Source organism: Pseudophryne corroboree, chromosome 7, assembly GCF_028390025.1.
Source record: "Pseudophryne corroboree isolate aPseCor3 chromosome 7, aPseCor3.hap2, whole genome shotgun sequence".
NCBI lineage: Eukaryota > Metazoa > Chordata > Amphibia > Anura > Myobatrachidae > Pseudophryne > Pseudophryne corroboree.
In genome coordinates, this window is record NC_086450.1 from 27,221,431 (window position 1) to 27,247,719 (window position 26,289).

Genomic DNA, 26,289 nt, shown 5'->3' on the forward strand with positions numbered 1-26,289 from the left:
TCGTCTTCTGTTCCTAGGGATGATCCTGGACACAGTCCAGAAAAAGGTGTTTCTCCCGGAGGAGAAAGTCAGGGAGTTATCCGAGCTAGTCGGGAACCTCCTATAACCGAGCCAAGTCTCAGTACATCAACGAAAGGGTTCTGGGAAAAATGGTGGCTTCCTACGAAGCAATCCCATTCGGCAGATTCCACGCAAGAACTTTCCAGTGGGACCTGCTGGACAAATGGTCCGGGTCGCATCTTCAGATGCATCAGCGGATAACCCTGTCACCAAGCACAAGGGTGTCTCTCCTGTGGTGGTTGCAGAGTGCTCATCTTCTAGAGGGCCGCAGATTCGACATTCAGGACTGGGTCCTGGTGACCACGGATGCCAGCCTGCGAGGCTGGGGAGCAGTCACACAGGGAAGGAATTTCCAGAGCTTATGGTCAAGCCTGGAGACATCACTTCACATAAATATCCTGAAGCTAAGGGCCATTTACAATGCTCTAAGCTCAGCAGGAGGGCAAGGCAGAAGCTGCAAGGATTCTTCGCTCGGCGGAAAATCATGGGATAGCACTGTCAGCAGTATTCATTCCGGGAGTGGACAACTGGGAAGCAGACTTCCTCAGCAGACACGACCCCCACCCGGGAGAGTGGGGACTTCACCCAGAAGTCTTCCACATGTTTATAAAACTCGACAAGTATTGCGCCAGGTCAAGGGACCCTCAGGCAATAGCTGTAGACGCTCTGGTAACACAGTGGGTGTACCAGTCAGTGTATGTGTTCCCTCCTCTGCCTCTCATACCCAAGGTACTGAGAATTATAAGATGGAGAGGAGTAAGCACTATATTCGTGGCTCCGGATTGGCCAAGAAGGACTTGGTAACCGGAACTTCAAGAGATGCTCACGGAGGATTCGTGGCCTCTACCTCTAAGAAGGGACCTGCTCCAGCAAGGACCCTGTCTGTTCCAAGACTTACCGCGGCTGCGTTTGACGGCATGGCGGTTGAACGCCGGATCCTGAAGGAGAAAGGCATTCCGGATGAAGTCATCCCTATCCTGATCAAAGCCAGGAAGGATGTAACCGCAAAACATTATCACCGCATTTGGCGAAAATATGTTGCGTGGTGCGAGGCCAGTAAGGCCCGACGGAGGAATTTCAACTGGGTCGATTCCTACATTTCCTGCAAACAGGAGTGTCTATGGGCCTGAAATTGGGGTCCATTAAGGTTCAAATTTCGGCCCTGTCAATTTTCTTCCAAAAAGAACTAGCTTCAGTCCCTGAAGTTCAGACGTTTGTAAAAGGGGTACTGTATATACAGCCTCCTTTTGTGCCTCCACTGGCACCTTGGGATCTTAATGTAGTTTTTGGGTTCCAAAAGTCACATTGGTTTGAACCACTTAAATCTGTGGAGTTAAAATATCTCACATGGAAGGTGGTCATGCTGTTGGCCCTGGCCTGGGCCAGGCGCGTGTCAGAATTGGCGGCTTTATCCTGTAAAAGCCCTTATCTGATTTTCCATTTGGACAGGGAGGAATTGAGGACTCGTCCTCAATTTCTCCCTAAGGTGGTTTCAGCGTTTCACTTAAACCAGCCTATTGTGGTACCTGCGGCTACTAGGGACTTGGAGGATTCCAAGTTGCTGGACGTAGTCAGGGCCCTGAAAATATATGTTTCCAGGACGGCTGGAGTCAGAAAATCTGACTCGCTGTTTATCCTGTATGCACCCAACAAGCTGGGTGCTCCTGCTTCTAAGCAGACGATTGCTCGTTGGATTTGTAGTACGATTCAGCTTGCACATTCTGTGGCAGGCCTGCCACAGCCAAAATCTGTAAAAGCCCATTCCACAAGGAAAGTGGGCTCATCTTGGGCGGCTGCCCGAGGGGTCTCGGCTTTACAACTTTGCCGAGCAGCTACTTGGTCAGGGGCAAACACGTTTGCTAAATTCTACAAATTTGATACCCTGGCTGAGGAGGACCTGGAGTTCTCTCATTCGGTGCTGCAGAGTCATCCGCACTCTCCCGCCCGTTTGGGAGCTTTGGTATAATCCCCATGGTCCTTTCGGAGTTCCCAGCATCCACTAGGACGTCAGAGAAAATAAGAATTTACTTACCGATAATTCTATTTCTCATAGTCCGTAGTGGATGCTGGGCGCCCATCCCAAGTGCGGATTGTCTGCAATACTTGTACATAGTTACAAAAATCGGGTTATTATTGTTGTGAGCCATCTTTTCAGAGGCTCCTCTGTTATCATGCTGTTAACTGGGTTCAGATCACAGGTTGTACGGTGTGATTGGTGTGGCTGGTATGAGTCTTACCCGGGATTCAAAATCCTTCCTTATTGTGTACGCTCGTCCGGGCACAGTATCCTAACTGAGGCTTGGAGGAGGGTCATGGGGGGAGGAGCCAGTGCACACCAGCTAGTCCTAAAGCTTTTACTTTTGTGCCCAGTCTCCTGCGGAGCCGCTATTCCCCATGGTCCTTTCGGAGTTTCCAGCATCCACTACGGACTATGAGAAATAGAATTATCGGTAAGTAAATTCTTATTTTTTCTCTCTCCCTCTCTTACTTGTTCCTCTCTCTCTCTCCCCCTGACACCCTTGTTGTCTCTCTCTCACTCCCCTCACTCTCTATCTCCTGCTCCCCTAAGGGACATTGTAGTGACAATGGTGTGGGGGAGAGGGCCCCTTTTAAGATTTTGCTATGGGGCCCTCAAAGTTCTACTTACGCACCTGCCCAGGGTTACTAAAACTACCACTCATTCCCTCAATGACTCAATGACACAAAGGGGTTCAGTCTGACAGGAAACTCATACACCGCAATTTGTGGGTGCAGCTGTATCAGAGTCTATAACTGCATCCAGTATATTATGAGTAAGGGGAGGCACTAATAATGGGAGACACAAATGAACAGGGGGCACTTATTAAGGGATGTACACATGAACAGGAAACAATGGAGCAGATGTATTATGCCTGAAGAAGTGATAAAGCAGTGATAAGTGCAAGGTGATAACGCACCAGCCAATCGTTTCGGATTTGAAAAATGATAGTAAGCAGCTGATTGGCTGGTGCGTTATCACCTTCCACTTATCACTGCTTTATCACTTCTCCAGGCTTAATACATCTGCCCCAATGAGTTAGGGGAGACACTGTGTAAGTGGAGGCACTGAGTAAGGAGGCGCACTAATCCTGAGACATAATCACAAAGTAACAGGAGATTAAGGGAGACACACATTACCAGGAGGCACTGACAGCAGTGTCCCCAGCTCTGGGGTGACAGAGCAGGGCAGTAGTTAGTGTGCGGAGGCCGGAGAGCAGAGAGATCAGAGGTAATGTTTCATGTTCCTGGGTTCACCCATCTAATTCCAGTGACTCGTTCCCCAATACTCCCTACGCATTACACTGTCACACAGAACGCGCTGAAGCCACTTTCCGCTCCTTATCACGGTGCACACATACATTATTAAAGGCTAGACCAGTTCATACAAGGGGCGGGATGTAGTAACATATGCTATCAACATCGCAATGCGGTGATGGAGGCCCCCCGCGATACCTGTGAGGTGGTCTGCGCGGGGTCTCCGTCACCTCCCTGGGCTCTCCCTCTCCTCAGCTGCCGGGAACAAGGCAGCAGGCTGTCCCTGGCGCCTCCTTCTCCCCCCTGCAGCCGGAAGGACCTCCGGCTGCGTTGCTAGGGGGAGGTGGCTGGGTCTTAGTACATTTGAAAACGCGGTAAAACCCCCGAAAACGGGGGTTTTACCACATTTTTCCCTTAGTACATCCCGCCCAGGGTGTTTAACAAAAAAGGCAACTGAAACTTGCAAGTGTATCTTACGTATCTTATGTGTGACCATAGACGCTGAGTGACAGCCGGTATGCCACAGTACGCCATCAAGGAAAAGGACGGAATGGCGAGCCTTCCTTGGCATCCATAAAAACTGGGTTCCAAGACAATTTCCAGAGACCTGCACCACCAAACAAAACTATCCTGTCTTGGGTGGAAATGTTCCGGCAAACAGGGTCCGTGGCTAATCCTAATAAAGGACGTTCCAGCAGACTCCGCAGCACCACGAGCAATGTGTGAGGACTGGAAAAAGTTTCAGTTCCTTTTTTTTTAAACACCCTGTACTTGCGGACTTTTGACTGCGAAAGCAACACCCATTGTAAAGTGGACATGTATTGGTCCATCTGAGAGGTATCCGGATGATAGATAGTGTCTAGTTCGACACCATATGATCAACATGCAAAAGGTCAACGGGTACAAAAGTTCTACAGATTCAAAAGGTCAAGATGACAATGATCGACACTCACAGCCAACAAAAGTTTTGGGTTTTTTTTTTACATGTTTTCCCAACATTTAGTTGAATTACTATCCACGTGGGCCACGAGTGGGAATAGTAACCTGTGGCGAATGCCTTTGTAGCGGAGTGATCCACCTTGCCGCAGTGTGGTGAGCAAAAGCGAGCCAGCAAGGGTCTACGTTTCCACGGATGTTGGTCACAAATGACCAAACATACAAGATTTGACCTATACGCTGGCTGTGTTCTACTCACATGTGGTTCCATATAAGTGGCCATCAGAAATGATATTGCTAGGCTTACCATACTGTCCCTTTAAATTGGGACACTCAAATTACACAGGTTCAGTGGCTGGCTGACTTGAAGCCTGCAGCTGGTTTTTATCAGCCCCAGAACCTGTATAATTAATGAACGTCCCATTTTAAAGGGATAGTATGGTCAGCCTATTTATTGATGTATCCACAGGGATCATTGGGGTAAATGTAAGAACAGTCGCTATTGGGGGAAGCGGTATCAGCGCACGTTATGAGAGCTATTCCGCTTCCCCCCATGTATGATAGCCGCTGTGATTGTCCAGTGATAGGGGCGCATATATCGGCGCTGCAATCTAAAATATAGCAAGCCAGTATGCACGGGCAATGTATAAACAGTCAACATCGCTAACCGTTCCGACAGCTGCAGGTGGCGATGCCCATTCACCACAGCAGAGACAGCGCTGACTCTGGCTGTGGCGGGTGCCAGTTCCAGACTACGCTGGGAATCTCGCAGCGAGATCCCGCACATGCGCAGAGGAGCCTTCCGAGCAGGGAGACACATCGCGTCAGCACTGGGCTCAGGAGACATCGCTGGAGGGGGGAGCTTTCTCTTCCCCGCTTCAGCAGACAAGATGTTTATACATCTTGTCGATGTCTCTTCCTGCTTCGCCTCAGTAATAGATGAAGCAGGAAGTGTTATAGCAACACTTCCTGCTTCGCCTCAGTAACGGGGCGAAGCAGGAAGTGTTATAGCAACACGATGCATGCCGCTACTGGCCCTCATTCCGAGCTGAACGCTAGTTGCTTTCGTTCGCAGCGGAGCGTTTTAGGTAAAAAAGCGGCACTTCTGCGCATGCGTATGGGGTGCAGTGCGCACGTACTTTCACAAAAGCCAATGCAGTTTCACACAGGGTCTAGCGACGCTTTTCAGTCGCACTGCTGGCCGCAGAGTGATTGACAGGAAGTGGGTGTTTCTGGGTGGTAACTGACTGTTTTGAGGGAGTGTGTGTAAAAACGCTGGCGTCTTGGATAAAACCGCAGGAGTGACTGGGGAAACGTAGGTGTGGCTGGCCGAACGCAGGGCGTGTTTGTCAAAACAGGAACTAAACAGTCTGAAGTGATCGCTAGCCAGGAGTAGGTCTGGAGCTACTCAGAAACTACACAATCTTTTTTTGTAGCAGCGCTGCAATCCTATCGGTCGCACTTCTGCTAAGCTAAGATACACTCCCTGAGGGCGGCGGCTTAGCGTTTGTACGGCTGCTAAAAACAGCTAGCGAGCGAACAACTCGGAATGAGGGCCATAATACATTTATCCATTGTGCCTTATAACTAGATTTACCAGACTATCCCTTTAAACCAGGACACTAATGAATTATACAGGTTCTCTAGATGCTTAAAAATGCAGGTTTGAAGTCAGCCAGCCACAGAACCTGTGTAATTCATTTGTGTCCCGCTTTGAAAGGATATTATAGTAAGTCTACTTATATAACCAATGCAGGAAACGGCACTGATGATCCCATTTGAATGTATATATCTCTGAGTTATTTTTCCCCCAACGTACATAAGAACTACATAATGGTGGTAAGGTACAATCAAGGAAGATTGCAAGTATGAACCATTTGTAAAAAAAACCCCACAAACAACAGTGACTTCCCAGAGGCACGAGGCATGAGGTGATGTGGATGGTTCCCAGTCAACTGAGGGTGCATTCTCATTAAAATTGGTTCTGATACGCATGCGCTGCAGTGCTGGATCCATGACAGCATATAATAAACGCTCCTCAAAGCGCAGGCTATAATACATTATATTTAGTCATTACATAACCTTCACTTTTGTGAGGTAAACACATAAATGTAAGTACATATAAATGACACGTGACATGGCTTCACCCATGCTGTACACACGACATACAGTTTCTGCTAGGTGGGTACCGTGCTTCTTATAATCGGCTCTTAAGTCACACTAATGGGCCCTACACATATAAAGATCAGCCGCCGACTTGCCCGACAGCGGATACGGCCAACGAGCGACCCGGCGGCGGGGGGGCAGAGACGGGGGGAGTGAAGTTTCTTCACTCCCCCCGTCACCCGGCTACACTGACGTGCAGGCAAATATGGACGAGATCGTCCATATTGGCCTGCATGTACAGCCGACGGGAGACCAGCGATGAACGAGCACGGGGCCGAGTATCGTTGATCGCTGGTGACTCCACACTCAAAGATATGAACGGGATCTCGTTCATTAATGAACGAGATCGTTTATATCTTTGAGGAATATCGGCCAGTGTGTAGGGCCTATATCAGTCCTGGCATTAAGGATATCTATGCTTGAGCACAGATGCTTCAATCAAAATGTCTGAGGTACTAATTAGGTCACCTGTGATCAAGCATGGATTTCCTTAAAACCTGGACTGTTAGGGTGCCTTGAGGACCAAGTTTGGGAACCTCTGTCACATGTAATTCTGGTGTTTGGATTTACATGACTCATTCTGATTCTCCATTTCTCCTGGTTTTCCCGCATACTAGGCTATTGTACCAACCTGGGCTGAAATGCTTAACTGATTAAAAGGCAATTAATGATTATGACTTATCACTTAACTTGTTCAGCCTGAATAAGTCAGAGGCTGTAACCAGTGTCACATATAGCTCTTCTCAAATATTTCCCATTAACCCATCCTTCCCCCAACTGGGAGCATCAGAGGGACAAATGGGAAAATTGGAGATGAAAGATTGACCAATCAGAACCATCAACCCAGTGTCGCCCCATTCGGGCTACAATGGATCTCTATAGAAGAGGTCGGCATTTAATGAAATAGAGAATTTTGCATGCAGGAAAGTATTATCACATTCAGTGCATATAACACGAGGAGTACTGTAGTATTTCACGGTCCTCCAAGATGTTATCACATGACCCGGCCCATCACCTATTCTCTCATTTATTATTACCCACCCAGAATAAATGTCCTACAAGGAACATTCCCGATTTATAGGAGAAATGACTGTTCCTACGTGTGAAGCCTGGGCAATGTTATCTGGATTTTACCCATACTTGCCTACCCTCCCTCATTCTGCAGGAGACTCCCTGAAATAGCTGCAATCTCCCTGACTCCTGGAATAGTCCAGAAATCTCCCTGATTGCACCTTAACCCCATTATGCAGCTATTACATTCTGGGGGGGGGCAAGGCCGGATTAAGGGTCATATAGGCCTGGAGCTGAAAATTTTCAAGGGCCTATACTGAGAAGGAGATGAGCTGTGACCAGTGCTGTGTGATTGTGGCCAGAGCCATGTGGGCATGTATACCCTACACACTAATGTCTCCCTAAATGCGTAAACATAGAAAAATTTGATAATTTTGTGAGAAAAACTACAAAAACAATTTTAAAAAATGATCATTTATGATTGTTTGGCCAGCTGTGCAGCTGGTCATTATACTGCTGCCAGGATGATGGGCCTATTTTTATGTGGAGGCCTGGAGCTGTAGCTCCATCCGCCCCATTGTTAATCTGGCCCTGGGTGGGGTTGGGGGGGGGGGGGATTAATCACAGATACATACATTCAAATGGGAACATCAGTGCCATTTCCCTGCATTGGTTATAAGGCACAATGATCCCTATGGCCACATGCATTTTATATAAGGTTTCTCGTGGCCACTTACAGTATATGGAACCTCTTGTAAAACACAATACACAAACAAATTCTGCAAAATATTAGTGTATTTTCTTCAACAAGTAGATCTTAGTAACTTTGGGGCTCATTTACATTTGGATGTCAGTCATTTTTAGGACACGCCTCTCAGATGTAGCAGTACACGCCCGCGCTGATAGGTGTTACTTTCACATCTCCCTGACATGCTTTTTCAAAAGTAGACAAGTATGATTTTACCTACGAGGTTAGATTACGGATGGTGACGTAAACGTGAATAAATAGTATTTGGTTTATTTCGTAATGGCATAAAAAAAAGAATATTACTGTCCTGGATACACGCATTACACAATAAAACGTTTTCTCTAGTGCTGACTATAATTGATGAAAACTTCATAAAAAATAAATAATAATAAAAAGAAAACCATATTACATCATAAAGGACATAATAATTGCTCTACCTAAAAATAAAGTATTACAGGAAAAAACCTCACTTAAATTGTGACGCGTTTCACAACATTATCTTGCCACTTCTTCAGGCAGTTAAACAGTTCAGCCTGGTCACTCTGTTTTGGTCATTCCTGCTTTATAATTTAGATCATTGTGGGGCAGATGTACTAAGCAGCGGAGAGAGATAAAGTACCAATCAGCTTCTAAGTGTAATATTTCAAACACAGCCTGCAACATGGCAGTTGGGAGCTGATTTGCTGGTACTTTAGCTCTCTCCACTGCGCTGACATTACTGTTCTGTTGTTCTGTCATTTTGATGGGCTGGTAACTAGTATAAAATGACCTCTCATAGCTCATAATTAGTTTTTGTTATTATTACATTCTATTATTCTAGTAATGGCCAAATTAGGTCTTAAAACCCCAATAATTAACATGATACAATTGGATGGTGGGAGGCGTCCATTCATTGTGTGCCTAGGGGCTACTGACTCCTAAATCCGCCCGAGGGCCACCTTGAGAAAATTCAGGCCCAAGTTCTCTGAAGGTGCTGGACAAAGCGTATTGGGACAGGGTCACATGATACTGTGAATATTGGGCACCATATATAGATACGGTGGCAGCATGCCACTGAAGGGGACACTGTCCGACCATTGTTGTACAATTACATGATCAGAGGGAACCTCATACTTAGGAACACAGCACCAGTATATGCCTTGTGCCATGGGCGAGATAAGATTTACTAGGGAATATTGGTTTGGGAAGAGGAGGGGGGGGGTCGCGCTGATGCCAGTGGTACATTGTATGCCTGAGGTGCGACCCGTGCTGATCTGCCTGCAAATATATAATGTTAGCCGCTGTGTTTCTCTCCGTTTATTACGTAGGGCACAATACATGAATGATGCTTGCATGTGTACAAGTTAATATCTCTAATGGTAAGTTGTGATGTCATTGCTTACAACCGGCTTAGTACATCGGAGAGGAAGACACGCCGGGTGTAAGCGCTCTCCCCATCTGTACGCTAGGCCTGGTCCTCATCATTAGTGCACACCAGCCAATTCCTGATGAAACCAGGTGCATTTATGCCTCTGACCACCTATGAATAGAGAGCAGTGCCCAGTTATGCCCTCTCTGCCCAGTTACGCCTCTGCGGTGGCAAGTGTAGGCGCGGCTGAAATGTGCACAATTGTATCTGCTGACACCCGAATCCGGAGCATTAGTGGAGTGTAACCACACAAAATAGGGTCTGCACAGAGACGTATGTACAGCTCAGCATCACGCCCTATATGTCAGCGCACAGGGTGAAGGACGGGGGGGGGGTTCTGTTTAGACATCTGGAACTGCTGCTGAACCTGACGCCCTGTCGTGTATAGATGTAACTGCTATTACACAGGAGAGAGGACGCAGAACCTGCAGACAGCGGCAGAACGAGGCCTCAGGAAAGAGCGGGAAGAGAAAAGAATGTCAGGAGCACAGTGAGGTAAATGTGTCTATAAAGCTGCAATAAAACACCACAACCTTACAAGTAATTTATTAATCCACAGTAACCTAAGGAGACACGTATACAGGTCCTGCCCTGCCCCTGTCTCCAGCCAAACACCGCACAACACAGGATGGGAATGTGCATGTCATAAACCCCCATCCACCTCTAATTAATTACGTTTCTCACGTATGGCTCCATACATGTCCCAACATCTCTGTGTCTCCATTATATTGGAGATTTGCACCTGTGACAGTTATTTGCTGAGTAAAAGTGCAACTGGTTAGTGCAAAAGTTTCGGATGAGCCCAAAAACCTCCTGAGCGCCAGTAACTGCCGTTCACAGATGCACCCCCTAAAAATCCCGTCCTGCAGCAGGAAACCTCTGAGTGCAGGAGTATGTGAGGGCATAACTGCCTCCCATTCTGCAAAGGGCACCCCAATGCGCAGAGCTTCCCCTACTGGGAGAGGCTGAATCCTGCAGCGCCCATTTCTCTCCACCTTATGTATAGTATAAACCACTGATAAAGAACAAATCTGGATGCAGTAAAGGAGATCCGCTTGTAGTCTTGCAGCTTCTATATGACCCTTTTCAGCCATGCTTGTTAGTAATGTGAGTTCTGGAACAAGTAAGAGGTTTGTTCTGTAACCCTCCAAGACATACCTCTCCCACCCCCCCAGGCAGGCAATCGCTGAGGCCTCGTTGCTGAGGAGTTTCTCATGCGTCTGGGTGAGGTGCACAGAACAGTGTCATAACTTCTTATTACCCAGCGCTTATTACACAGGAGAGTAATAAAGATATATAACCCTCAGTAAATACTGCACATACCCCACACAAGAACTCAGGCCGGGGGACCCGCGCATGGCTCCTCCCAATCTTATAGGAGGCGCAAAGTATTGTCTCATCTAACTTCCAGTACTGACATCTCTCCCAGCTACAGGAGAAGTGTCCTCATACATCGCAGCTTCAGGCCCTGTACTGTCTGCTCTTATACTGTATATGTCACATATACACAGTATGTATGTGGTGCTGGGGGAGGGGTGTGGTAAATTAGACAGTCATTAGGTTAACCCTATATAGTCGAAATGCATTAGGTCGAAAGGGTTGAAAGGTCAAAAGGTTGACATGGAAATTATCGATACAGAAAATGTTGACACTTTTATTTGTGTGATTTTCTTGTGTCATTTGTTTGTGTATGTGTGGCATTTTCCTGATATGTGACCACAATTATAGCAAACGTAGACCCTCGCCAGGCTTCCAGCGGGGTGCCTCGCACAGGTTACTATTCACAACGGTGGACCACATCGACGGTAAAAAAAACTTGGATTATATGTGCGTTGACCGTTTCAACCTGTCAACCTTTAGCACTACCTTTTACCTGTCGACCTTTTGACCATGATGACTTAATGCATGTCGGCCACATGACAGTGTGATGATGACCCTGGGGAAGGAGGTGGCTCAGTGACTGATATCTCTGCCAGATGCAGCCGGTATCGGATGATCAATCTCCCAGCACACGATGCCGCTAACTGGTGTTATATATTATATGCAGGTAATGTAGATATACCAGGCGTACACAGGCGTCTATCACACTGCACTCAGGGGTACGGACATCACAAACAAACCATAGGAGATATTTATAGACGAGCAGGGCCCTCTCCCCTCATGTGCTTTTCCCGCTCTTCTATTCCATACTACCCACAACCGCACCTACTGTAACCCTTGGCTTCTGCTTCCATGTGGATTTCAGTGTCCTGTCCCTGATGTGTATATCCCATGTACGTGTCCTACACTGGCCTGTACTGTAAAGGGCCCCATACACTAGAACGATAATGCCCGATTTCATCCAATTTCGGGCATTTGGCCCGATATATCAGGTGAAATCGGGCATTTTGGAGGTGTTTCCGATCTGATCCGATCCGATGCGCGTTCCTGTGAGGGTTGGATTGGCTCCCCTAGATCATTAGTGCTGCACTCGTGATATGTCGGTTCCCGCAGGCATGGCTGGGATCACATACGATATATTGCATGCAAAATGTACCAAATCGTATGGAATCGTATGGAACCACTCCCTGGAAGCTCCCAGGAGAGTAGAAGGGAATCGCCTCCGACTTCAGCCTCAGACATATCGTTCTAGTGTATGGGGCACTTAAGTCGCTGTTATCTTGTTTTGCTCATCTGTATGTGTGCTCTGTTAGGCGCTGCGGAACCCTTGTGGCGCCATATGAAGGATAAAAATGATAATCAAGCAGATAAATAGCCATAAAGCCGTCTCTATACAGCAACTTCCCATACAGGTGTATATAGTAATGTTTTTATGTTTATACCAGTGCTCGAAGTGGGTCAGTATACAACGGTATGGCATATCAGCACTTCTTCCAGCACTGACCCCCCGCATCCAGCTGACTGCCGCGCTACTATCTCAAATCTGCCACAGACCGGCTGCTCCTAATTGGCTGCCGGTTCGTGGCATATTTGAAATAGTAGCGCCGCGGTCATAGGAGCCAGCGCCGCACCAAAACACCGCCGACCACAGCCTCCTCTTCTGCTGCACCGCCGCTGCCCTCCGCCTCCTCCTTTGCTGCACCCCTTCTGCCCTCAGCCTCCTCTGCCGCCCTCAGTCCTTCTCTGCACCTCCGCACCATCTCCGAGGCCCACAGCCCCCTCCGCCTCGCACCAATCACAGCCTCCTCATGCACCGCAGACCGCAGCCTCCTCATGCACCGCAGACCGCAGCCTCCTCATGCACCGCAGCCTCCTCATGCACCGCAGACCGCAGCCTCCTCATGCACCGCAGACCGCAGCCTCCTCATGCACCGCAGCTGCTAAATAGGTAATCTTACCCTGCTGCCTTTCTCTCTCCCTAGTCCTTACGGTATGCCCTCGCTGTCCCTCTCTCTGTCACTCTCCCTGTCCCTATGTCCCTGCTGTCCCTCTCTCTGTCACTCTCGCTGTCCCTATGCCCCTGCTGTCCCTCTCTCTGTCACTCTCCCTGTCCCTATGTCCCTGCTGTCACTTTCCCTGTCTCTCTCCCTGTCCCTATGTCCCTGCTGTCCCTCTCTCTGTCACTCTCCCTGTCCCTATGTCCCTGCTGTCACTTTCCCTGTCTCTCTCCCTGCCCCTATGTCCCTGCTGTCACTTTCCCTGTCCCTATGTCCCTGCTGTCACTCTCCCTGTCCCTATGTCCCTGCTGTCACTTTCCCTGTCCCTATGTCCCTGCTGTCACTTTCCCTGTCACTCTCCCTGTCCCTATGTCCCTGCTGTCACTTTCCCTGTCCCTATGTCCCTGCTGTCACTCTCCCTGTCCCTATGTCCCTGCTGTCACTTTCCCTGTCCCTATGTCCCTGCTGTCACTTTCCCTGTCACTCTTCCTGTCCCTATGTCCCTGCTGTCACTTTCCCTGTCGGGTGGTACTTGATATACCGGCTGTCAGGATCCTGGCGCTCAGCATACCGGCGCCAGAATCCCGACCGCAGGTATACCGACAGCTAATCTCCCTCTTGGGGTGTCCACGACACCCCTGGAGGGAGAATAAATAGTGTGGCACGCGTAGTGCGCCGCCATGCCCGCAAGGGGCTCTTTTGCGCTTGCACAGCTGCCGCCATTCTGGCGGATAGGATGCGGTGTCGGTATGCTGGGCGCCGGGATCCCAAGCGCCTCCAATTCATACTACATCCTCCCTGTCCCTCTGTCACTCTCCCCGTCCCTATGTCACTTCTGTCACTCTCCCCGTCCCTATGTCCCTTCTGTCACTTTCCCTGTCACTATGTCCCTGCTGTCACTCTCCCTGTCCCTATGTCCTTGCTGTCACTCTCCATGTCCCTGCTGTCACTCCCCCTGTCCCTATGCCCCTGCTGTCACTCTCCCCGTCCCTATGTCCCTTCTGTCACTCTCCCTGTCCCTATGTCCCTTCTGTCACTTTCCCTGTCCCTATGTCCCTGCTGTCACTCTCCCTGTCCCTATGTCCTAGCTGTCACTCTCCATGTCACTGCTGTCACTCCCCCTGTCCCTATGTCCCTGCTGTCACTCTCCCCGTCCCTTCTGTCACTCTCCCTGTCCCTATGTCCCTGCTGTCACTCTCCCTGTCCCTATATCCTTGCTGTCACTCTCCATGTCCCTACTGTCACTCCCCCAGTCCCTATGTCCCTGCTGTCACTCTCCCCGTCCCTATGTCCCTTCTGTCACTCTCCCTGTCCCTATGTCCCTTCTGTCACTTTCCCTGTCCCTATGTCCCTGCTGTCACTCTCCCTGTCCCTATGTCCTTGCTGTCACTCTCCATGTCCCTGCTGTCACTCCCCCTGTCCCTATGTCCCTGCTGTCACTCTCCCCATCCCTATGTCCCTTCTGTCACTCTCCCTGTCCCTATGTCCCTTCTGTCACTTTCCCTGTCCCTAAGTCCCTGCTGTCACTCTACCTGTCCCTATGTCCTTGCTGTCACTCTCCATGTCCCTATGTCCTAGCTGTCACTCTCCATGTCCCTGCTGTCACTCCCCCTGTCCCTATGTCCCTGCTGTCACTCTCCCCGTCCCTTCTGTCACTCTCCCTGTCCCTATGTCCCTGCTGTCACTCTCCCTGTCCCTATATCCTTGCTGTCACTCTCCATGTCCCTACTGTCACTCCCCCAGTCCCTATGTCCCTGCTGTCACTCTCCCCGTCCCTATGTCCCTTCTGTCACTCTCCCTGTCCCTATGTCCCTTCTGTCACTTTCCCTGTCCCTATGTCCCTGCTGTCACTCCCCCTGTCCCTATGCCCCTGCTGTCACTCTCCCCGTCCCTATGTCCCTTCTGTCACTCTCCCTGTCCCTATGTCCCTTCTGTCACTTTCCCTGTCCCTATGTCCCTGCTGTCACTCTCCCTGTCCCTATGTCCTAGCTGTCACTCTCCATGTCCCTGCTGTCACTCCCCCTGTCCCTATGTCCCTGCTGTCACTCTCCCCATCCCTTCTGTCACTCTCCCTGTCCCTATGTCCCTGCTGTCACTCTCCCTGTCCCTATATCCTTGCTGTCACTCTCCATGTCCCTACTGTCACTCCCCCAGTCCCTATGTCCCTGCTGTCACTCTCCCCGTCCCTATGTCCCTTCTGTCACTCTCCCTGTCCCTATGTCCCTTCTGTCACTTTCCCTGTCCCTATGTCCCTGCTGTCACTCTCCCTATCCCTATGTCCTTGATGTCACTCTCCATGTCCCTGCTGTCACTCCCCCTGTCCCTATGTCCCTGCTGTCACTCTCCCCGTCCCTATGTCCCTTCTGTCACTCTCCCTGTCCCTATGTCCCTTCTGTCACTTTCCCTGTCCCTAAGTCCCTGCTGTCACTCTACCTGTCCCTATGTCCTTGCTGTCACTCTCCATGTCCCTGCTGTCACTCTCCCCTGTCCCTATGTCCCTTCTGTCACTTTCCCTGTCCCTATGTCCCTGCTGTCACTCTCCCTGTCCCTATGTCCTAGCTGTCACTCTCCATGTCCCTGCTGTCACTCCCCCTGTCCCTATGTCCCTGCTGTCACTCTCCCCGTCCCTTCTGTCACTCTCCCTGTCCCTATGTCCCTGCTGTCACTCTCCCTGTCCCTATATCCTTGCTGTCACTCTCCATGTCCCTACTGTCACTCCCCCAGTCCCTATGTCCCTGCTGTCACTCTCCCCGTCCCTATGTCACTTCTGTCACTCTCCCCGTCCCTATGTCCCTTCTGTCACTTTCCCTGTCCCTATGTCCCTGCTGTCACTCTCCCTGTCCCTATGTCCTTGCTGTCACTCTCCATGTCCCTGCTGTCACTCCCCCTGTCCCTATGTCCCTGCTGTCACTCTCCCCGTCCCTATGTCCCTTCTGTCACTCTCCCTGTCCCTATGTCCCTTCTGTCACTTTCCCTGTCCCTAAGTCCCTGCTGTCACTCTACCTGTCCCTATGTCCTTGCTGTCACTCTCCATGTCCCTATGTCCTAGCTGTCACTCTCCATGTCCCTGCTGTCACTCCCCCTGTCCCTATGTCCCTGCTGTCACTCTCCCCGTCCCTTCTGTCACTCTCCCTGTCCCTATGTCCCTGCTGTCACTCTCCCTGTCCCTATATCCTTGCTGTCACTCTCCATGTCCCTACTGTCACTCCCCCAGTCCCTATGTCCCTGCTGTCACTCTCCCCGTCCCTATGTCCCTTCTGTCACTCTCCCTGTCCCTATGTCCCTTCTGTCACTTTCCCTGTCCCTATGTCCCTGCTGTCACTCCCCCTGTCCCTATGCCCCTGCTGTCACTCTCCCCGTCCCTATGTCCCTTCTGTCACTCTCCCTGTCCCTATTTCCCTTCTGTCACTTTCCCTGTCCCTATGTCCCTGCTGTCACTCTCCCTGTCCCTATGTCCTAGCTGTCACTCTTCATGTCCCTGCTGTCACTCCCCCTGTCCCTATGTCCCTGCTGTCACTCTCCCCGTCCCTTCTGTCACTCTCCCTGTCCCTATGTCCCTGCTGTCACTCTCCCTGTCCCTATATCCTTGCTGTCACTCTCCATGTCCCTACTGTCACTCCCCCAGTCCCTATGTCCCTGCTGTCACTCTCCCCGTCCCTATGTCCCTTCTGTCACTCTCCCTGTCCCTATGTCCCTGCTGTCACTCTCCCTGTCCCTATATCCTTGCTGTCACTCTCCATGTCCCTGCTGTCACTCCCCCAGTCCCTATGTCCCTGCTGTCACTCTCCCCGTCCCTATGTCCCTTCTGTCACTCTCCCTGTCCCTATGTCCCTTCTGTCACTTTCCCTGTCCCTATGTCCCTGCTGTCACTCTCCCTGTCCCTATGTCCTTGCTGTCACTCTCTATGTCCCTGCTGTCACTCCCCCTGTCCCTATGTCCCTGCTGTCACTCTCCCCGTCCCTATGTCCCTTCTGTCACTCTCCCTGTCCCTATGTCCCTTCTGTCACTTTCCCTGTCCCTAAGTCCCTGCTGTCACTCTACCTGTCCCTATGTCCTTGCTGTCACTCTCCATGTCCCTGCTGTCACTCCCCCTGTCCCTATGTCCCTGCTGTCACTCTCCCCGTCCCTTTGTTTCTTCTGTTACTTTACCTGTCCCTATGTCCCTGCTGTCACTCTCCCTGAATTTCGGCTCATTCCATGTAACATAATGTGAGTTTCGCTCATTCTGTGTGCTATAATGTGAATGGGGCACCAGTACTAGATAGTATAAGGGGTCTTACTATTGTGGTGCATAATGTGTATAAGGGGTATATGGGGCCCTGATCGTAGCTGTGATAGATTTAGCACATCTATGATCAGTCACACAGACATGTGGGGGGACGCCCAGCACAGAGCTAGTCCGCCCCACATATCAGGCCCGACCCGGCTGCACAAGTACAAAAGTATCACACAGCGGCGATGCTTTTGTACCGGAAAAGTAGCTCCTTACCAGCGCAGCTCCTGTGCGCTGGCAGGGAGCTACTCGTCACTGCCCGGGTCGCGGCGGCTGCGTGTGATGTCACGCAGCCACCGCAGCCCGCCCCCCGCACAGTCCGGGCACACCTGCGTTGCCCAGACTGCACCCCTAAAACCCTCCCGCCCAGCCACCGCCTCTGCCTGTCAATCAGGCAGAGGCGACCGCAGGGCTGAGATGGCCGTCGGCTGTCTGGCATGTGCCAGCGCATGCGCATTTCAGACCTGATCGGCTGCTGTGCGAAAATGCACAGCAGCGATCAGGTCTGAATTAGGCCCATGGTGTGGTAAACTACACTGAAGGGCACGCCCCCTTTTGAGTGACCACGCCCCCTTTTCTGAAGCAAAGGCTCGCGCATAATTACAACCTTCACTTTTCCATACCCACACTTCAAAATGTCCACTTCGACCACTGGTTTATACTGTAGATATTTATACGATAGATAGATAGATAGATAGATAGATAGATAGATAGATAGATAGATAGATAGATAGATAGATAGATAGATAGATAGATAGATAGATAGATAGAATAGTGTTGTTGAGTAGAACAACTCCATCAAAGTTCTGCTGATACAGTCAATAACATGAGTGTGTGTGAGTGATGTGTAGAGTGTTGTTCCTATAATGACTTGTGTAACACTCACCTCCGGCACCCAAACTGTCTCTCTCCCTCTCTCTCTCTCTCTGTCTCTCTCTCTCTCTCTCTGTCCCTCTCTCTCTCTCTCTCTCTTGCTCTCTCTCTGTCTGTCTCTCTCTCTCTCTCTCTCTCTCGCTCTCTCTCTCTCTCTCTCTAAGGCAATACATGATGTCTTACATGACCATATGTGTAAGTGTACATAATGGGGATCAGTACTAAATCCCGCTGGACGGGATCCCGGCAGTCGAAATACCGACGCCGGAATCCCAAACACACAATCCTGACAGAGGTGGCGAGAGGAACGCAGCCCCTTGCGGGCACGGTGCCTCGCTACGCTCAGCACACTAATTTATTCTCCCTCTATGGGTGTCGTGGACACCCACGGAGGGAGAATATGTTGGGATTGTGCCGTTTGGGATTCCAGCGTCGGTATTCCCATTGCCGGGATTCCGTCCGGCGGGATCTTGACGGCATCCCATATAATGGTGTGTATAATAATGTGTTGTGAGACAGATATAATAACAGTCATGTTTCTATATGTCCCATACACAGTCCTGCGGGATGTCCCAGCAATGTGACACTGTATCTATCAGTCCCTCAGTAATGTGACACTATGTACACACACACACACACACACACACACACACACACACACACACAACATCATATGGAGCCCCTGACATGTACACACACACACACACACACAACATTCATCATATGGAGCCCCTGACATGTACACACACACACACACACACACACACACACACACACACACACACACACACACACACACACACACACATCATATGGAGCCCCTGACATGTACACACACACACACACACCATACATCATATGGAGCCCCTGACATGTACACACACACACACACACACACACACACACACACACACACCATACATCATATGGAGCCCCTGACATGTACACACACACACACACACACACACACACACAAAACAAACATCGTATGGAGCCCCTGACACATACACACAGGACTCTGCTACATGTACACACACAACATACATCATATACAGTCCCTGACATGTACACACACACACGCACACCACACAACATACATCATATGGAGTCCCTGACATGTACACACACACACACACACACACGCACACCACACAACATACATCATATGGAGTCCCTGACATGTATACACAAACACACAGGACTACAGATGTGTCAGTGACTATAGAGACACCTGAGGACACAGTGACACACACACACACACACACACACACACACACACACACACACACACACACACACACACACACACACTGTGTGATTGGGAAGTGTAATAATAATAATAATATAATATCACCCCATAAGTATGTGACATCGCTATCGCCCCAATGTCCTCAGTCCCCACCAGTGTTACACGCCATCACTCACCCAGGCCGGCAGCTGATGGGCGCTCAGCCCGCGGGTCACCTCCTGACACTCGTTCTCCAGCAGGTCCCAGGCCGCCCGCATTCGGGCCAGTTTCGATCTCTTGTTTCGGTTCCAGAACATCCAGAGGAAGAGCCCGAACATGACCCAGGTGACGCTGAGCCCGAGCCGCCCGCACACATACACCGGCAGCAAGAAGAGCAGCACCCGGCCCACGGGGCGAACCAGCCCGAGCAGCTGCGGCAGCGGGACACCGGGTGTGGGGAGCTGGGGGGCGGCGGGGGGAGACTGCCCGGGAGGGGGGTACAGCGGGTGTGGGGGCTACGGGTGTGGAGTCTGCGGGTGTGGAGAGGGGTTTGCGCTGCGGGTCTCCAAGTTTCGGGTCACTCTGGTACATGTCACTCCGCTGCGGGTCACCAAGTTTCGTGTTACTCTGGTACGTTTCCCTGCGTTGCGGGTCTCCAAGTTTCGGGTCACTCTGGTACATGTCCCTGCGCTGCGGGTTACCAAGTTTCGGGTCACTCTGGTACATGTCCCTGCGCTGCGGGTCACCAACTTTCGGGTCACCCTGGTACATGTCCCTCCGCTGCGGGTCACTATGTTTCGGGTCACCCTGGTACATGTCCCTCCGCTGCGGGTCACCAAGTTTCGGGTCACCCTGGTACATGTCCCTCCGCTGCGGGTCACCATGTTTCGGGTCACCCTGGTGCATGTCCCGGCGCTGCGGGTCACCCTCCGTGCTCTGTTGCAGCTGCTGTCTCCTCATTGCTGCCTGTGCCCCGTCATGTCGCCAGGGATGCCCGGCTCTGAGTGACCCGCCCGGGCAGCAGCAGCGGCGGCTCCAGGTGACACTCACCCGCTCCGCCCCTGACACACCCGGCCGGGCACACCCAGGGGAGGTGTCAGAGCCTCTGCACGGGAATCAGGTGTAATGCAGCTGCTACAGGGAACAGGGGTTACCCCAATCTGCTCACCCGAGGGTCAGGGGTCCTCAGCGTCATCCATCACTATTATATATCACACTACAGTCATTACACCCACATACAATATAATAATAATAATAATAATTATAATAATGATTAGAGTATTATTGTAGAACAATATTTTATGAATAATAATATCACATAATTATACCGAATACATATATAATACCATGTGCTATAATATATCATCACTTCATGTACTATCACAATAGTTCTAATATAATGTGATGTAATACACAAACACATATATAATCTATCTATCTACAGTATCTCATATCTATCAGTAGCGGATCTTGCCACGGGCAAGCAGGACTTTTGCCCTGGGCGCCGCCATCCGGAGGGCGCCGGCGCCATCCGGAGGGCGCCGGCGCCATCCGGAGGGTGCCGCACCAGGGCAAGATCCGCTGCTGCTGTGCCCCCCGCTGTGTGCCGCTGCCTAGTTTCCCTTCGTGGAGAGGACCTTTACTGTGCGGTGCGTGATGACGTCATCGTGCACCGCACATCATTTCAGTGGCGCTACTACTGTACAGGGGGCGTAACTGACCACGCCCCCTGTATGAAGCCACGCCCTATTGCCGCCCAGGGCGCAAAAAGCCCCTGAACCGGCCCTGATATCTATCTATCTATCTATCTATCTATCTATCTATCTATCTATCTATCTATCTATCTATCTATCTACAGTATCTCATATCTATCTATCTACAGTATCTCATTATCTATCTATCTATCTATCTATCTATCTATCTATCTATCTATCTATCTATCTATCTATCTATCTCTCTCTCTCTATCTATCTATCTATCTATCTATCTATCTATCTATCTATCTATCTATCTATCTACAGTATCTCATATCTATCTATCTATCTATCTATCTATCTATCTATCTATCTATCTATCTATCTATCTATCTTTCAGTATCTCATCTCATATCTATCTATCTATCTATCTATCTATCTATCTATCTATCTATCTATCTATCTATCTATCTATCTATCTATCGTATCTCATTTCACCTAGAAACCACTAATAATGTCTGGCGCTATTGGATATAAATATATATTTGCGGATGGGTGCCCGTATCCACAATCACACCCACTACGCACAGGTATCTAGGATATAATCCAATATTATTATCTCTTATACCTCGTGAAATCTATCCAGCAGCAACAAAGGTAAAATGGCCTGTGGATATGGCCAACACAATCCACCAGATTAAAACCGGGTGTGAACTGAAACAAACTAAAAAAAAACCTTGCGCTATTTAGACTTAACTAGAGGCAACAGGACATGAATAAACTCAATAAAATAGTTATAATTACAAGATCATTTTATTATCTATAAAATCAATCAAATGTGAACATATAAATAGTTCATTAACAACTGAGTTGTTAATGAACTATTTATATGTTCACATTTGAGTTGGGTTTTTTAGTTTGTCTCATTTCACCTAGCACAGAGGTTCCCAAACTGTGTGCCGTGGCTCCCTGGGGTGCCTCAGGACACTTGCAGGGGAGCCCTGGGTTGGTGGTCCAGGACCAATTCAAATTATTCATGGTCAATATAATAGGCAAAACCAGTGCTGGTGGCTGCCAGTCATAAAATATGTGGCCAAACAGAAGCAAATCTTGTCCCTCACCACACAACGGGTGTGGTATGGTATGCCGGCGGTCGGGCTCCCGGCGACCAGCATACCGGCGCCGGGAGCCCGACCGCCGGCTTACCGACAGTGTGGCGAGCGCAAATGAGCCCCTTGCGGGCTCGCTGCGCTCGCCATGCTGCGCTCGCCACGCTATTTTATTCTCCCTCCAGGGGGGTCATGGACCCCCACGAGGGAGAATAAGTGTCGGTATGCCGGCTGTCGGGATTCCGGCGCCGGTATACTGTGCGGCGGGATCCCGACAGCCGGCATACTGAAGACCACCCCACACAACTGACCCTAAGGATGACATATAAACGCGATCTACTTAATGTAATATTTCTTTTTAAATTTCTCAATAAGACATTTTTGGCCTAGGGGTGCCGTGAAAAAAATTCTGATATTCTAGGGCGCCGTGATTCAAAAAAGTTTTGAAACCACTGACCTAGCGGGTGAAATGAGCGATGTGCTAGATTGGCTAATCTAGCACCAGCAATAGCGCCGCGCGGGGCCGCGCATTGCTATCGCTGGGGGGCTTACACACAGAGAGATCCGTGCTTAACTTCTAAGCAATCTAGTCAGATTGCTTAGAATTTAAACACGGATCTCTCCATGTGTACCCCCCTTTATTACAAACTGGAATAAATTAATTTTTCCCCTCAAAATTTTGATTATTGCAAATTTTGAAAAATAAAAAACGAAGAAATCACATGTACATAAGTATTCACAGCCTTTGCCATGAAGCTCAAAACTGAGTTCGGGTGCATCCTGTTTCCACTGATCATCCTTGAGATGTTCCTTCAGCTTAATTGGAGTCCACCTGTGGTAAATTCAGATGATTGGACATGATTTGGAAAGGCACTGTCTATATAAGGTCCCACACTTGACAGTGCAGGTCTGAGTACAAACCAAGCATGAAGTCAAATGAATTGTCTGTAGACTTCCGAGACAGAATTGTCTCAAGGCACAAATCTGTGGAAGGTTACAGAAAAATATCTGCTGCTTTAAAGGTCCCAATGAGCACAGTGGCCTCCATCATCTGTAAATTGAAGAAATTCAGAACCATCAGGACTCTTCCTAGAGCTGGCCAGCCATCTAAACTGAGCGATTGGAGGAGAAGGGCCCTAGTCAGTAAAACCTGATGGTTACTCTGTCAGTACTACAGCATTCCTCTGTGGAGAGATGAGAACCTTCCAGAAGGACAACCATCTCTGCAGCAATCCACTAATCAGGCCTGTATGGTAGAGTGGCCAGACGGAAGCCACTCCTTAGTAAAAAGCACATGGCAGCCCGCCTGGAGTTTACGAAAATGCACCTGAAGGACTCTCAGAGCATAAGAAACAAAATTCTCTGGTCTGACGAGACAAAGATTGAACTCTTTAGCGTAAATGCCATGCATCATGTTTGGAGGAAACTAGGCACCGCTCATCACCAGGCCAATACCATCCCTACAGTGAAGCATGGTGGTGGTGGCAGTATCATGCTGTGGGGATGTTTTTCAGCGGCAGAAACTGGGAGGCTAGCATACCTCCCAACATGACCCTCTCCAGGAGGGACAGAATGCTCTGCTCCTGGACTTCCCTCTTAGTTTATGATTGCCATCACCTGTGGTGAAACACTTTTTTATCTAGTAACCTGTTCAACAAAAGTGCCAGCAATCATAAATTAAGAGAAAAGTCCAGAAACAGAGCATTGTGTCCCTCCTGGAGAGGGTCATGTTGGGAGGTATGAACTAGTCAGGATAGAGGGAAAGATGAATGCAGCAATACATAGAGACATCCTGGATGAAAACCTGCTCCAGAGTGCTCTTGACCTCAGACTGGGGCGACGGCTCATCTTTCAGCAGGACAACGACCCAAAGCACACAGCCAAGATATCAAAGGAGTGGCTTCAGGACAACTCTGTGAATGTCCTTGAGTGGCCCAGCCAGAGCCCAGACTTGAATCCGCTTGAACATCCACGGGCAAATGCAGGATTTTCAAGGGGGGGGGGGGGGAGGTTCCATATATATACTGTGTGAAATAAAGTCGTGGGGGGCACCAATAGTGCATTAAAAGAGTTACGATTTATTAGAACATCATATACCGTGAATCAGATTCAGTGCGTACCAGAGAAGGCGGTACAATCACCGATTATAAAATCATATAAGAACAATCATGAAGGACGAATTCACCACTGCATGCTGCTGGGTTTCACGTCAACTCGTCCTTCATGATTGTTCTTATATGATTTTATAAGCGGTGATTGTACCGCCTTCTCACTGTAGGACTACAGAGACCATAATGCAACAGGAAGCCACCTGCTTTCTTACCCTTATCAAACAGTCACGGACAAATTCATGAAAGGCAGTCTAATAATCAGGGCCGGACCCAGATCTACTAGCACCATGTCAGTGCCCCCCAAATCCAGCTACATCACCCTACCAAACATTTATTGACCTTCCACTGGAATTATGCCACACTGTGCCCCATTATTATGCCACACAGTGACTTATTAATATTTAATTAGGCTCACTTATTTGGTGGTGGACTCCAACCTCCTGATGACAGACATACTGCTGAAGGATGATGCAGGTAGCCGCAGCACATCCTTTGGCTCCCACCAGTGAACTTAAACTTAATGTTCTTCGAAGCTTGGTGGTGGCGCGCCAGTGGTAACAAGAGAAAGGCAGGAGGGAGAGGAGATGAAGGAAAGGGAAGGCAGGTGGGAAGTGGAGATGAAGGGGAGGCAGGCGAGAAGATCAGATGAAGGGGAGTAAGGTTAGATGAAGAGAAGGTAGAAGGGAAGAGGAGATGAAGGGGAGGCAGAAGGCAGAAGGGAATAGGAGATGAAGTGGAGGCAGAAGGGAAGAGGAGATGAAGTGGAGGCAGAAGGGAAGAGGAGATGAAGGGGAGGCTGGCGAGAAGAGCAGATGAAGGGGAGTAAGGCGAAAGAGGAGATGAAGGGGAGGGTGGAGGGAAGATTAGATGAAGGGAAGTCAGACGGGAAGAGGAGATAAAAGGAAAGGCAGGTGTGAAGAGGAGATGAAGGGGATGCAGACGGGAAGAAGAAATTAAGGGGATGCAGGAATGAAGGAGAGGCAGACAGGAAGAGGAGATGAAGTAGAGGCAGACAGGAAAGGAGATAAAGGGAAGGCAGACAGGAAGAGGAGATGAAGGTTGGGCAGGCGGGAAGAGGAGATGAAGGGGAGTAAGACGGGAAGAGAAGATGAAGTATAGGCAGGAGAGAAGATGAGATGAAGGGAAGGCAGGAGGAAAGAGTAGATGAAGGGAAGTCAGGAGGGAAGAGGAGATGAAGGAAAGGCAGGAGGACAGAGTAGATGAAGGGAAGTCAGGAGGGAAGAGGAGATGAAGGGAGGGCAGGAGGAAAGAGTAGATGAAGGGAAGTCAAGAGGGATGAGAAGATGAAGGGGAGGCCCAAAGGAAGAGGAGATTAAGGGAAGGCAGAAGGGAAGAGAAGATGAAGGGGAGGCCCACAGGAAGAGGAGATTAAGGGAAGGCAGAAGAGAAGAGATGATGGGGAGGCAGGTGGGAAGAGGAGATGAAGGGGAGGCAGGTGGGAACAGGAGATGAAGGGGAGGCAGGCTGGAAGAGGAGATGAAGGGAAGGCAGGAGGGAAGAGGAGATGAAGGGAAGGCAGGAGAGAAGAGAAGAGATGAAGGGGAGGCAGGCGGGAAGAGAAGAGATAAAGGGGAAGCAGACTGGAAGAGGAGATGAAGGGGAAGCAGGCGGAAAGAGGAGATGAAGGGAAGGCAGGCAGGAAAAGATGAAGTATAGGCAAGAGAAAAGAGGAGATGAAAGTGAGACAGGAGAGAAGAGATGAAAGTGAGGCAGGAGGGAAGAGATGAAAGTGAGGCAGGAGGGAAGAGGAGATGAAGGGCAGGCAGGAGGGAAGAGGAGATGAAGGGCAGGCAGGAGGGAAGATGAGATGAAGGGCAGGCAGGAGGGAAGATGAGATGAAGGGCAGGCAGGATGGAAGATGAGATGAAGGGCAGGCATGAGGTAAGAGGAGATGAAGGCAGGCAGGAGGGAAGATGAGATGAAGGGCAGGCAGGAGAGAAGAGATGAAAGTGAGGCAGGAGGGAAGATGAGATGAAGGGCAGGCAGGATGGAAGATGAGAT

General features: G+C 49.7%; 1 protein-coding gene across 1 annotated transcript in view; it reads right to left on the reverse strand.

Moving 5' to 3' along the window:
* ESYT3 (extended synaptotagmin 3) overlaps positions 1 to 20,403 on the reverse strand; it is a 135,991-nt gene extending 115,588 nt beyond the window's left edge. The window contains exon 1 of the mRNA XM_063932814.1: positions 19,551 to 20,403. Coding sequence (XP_063788884.1) covers positions 19,551 to 19,691 — 141 coding nt within the window. The 5' untranslated portion in view covers positions 19,692 to 20,403. The remainder of the gene's footprint in view (positions 1 to 19,550) is intronic.
* Between the last annotated feature and the right edge of the window lie 5,886 nt (positions 20,404 to 26,289).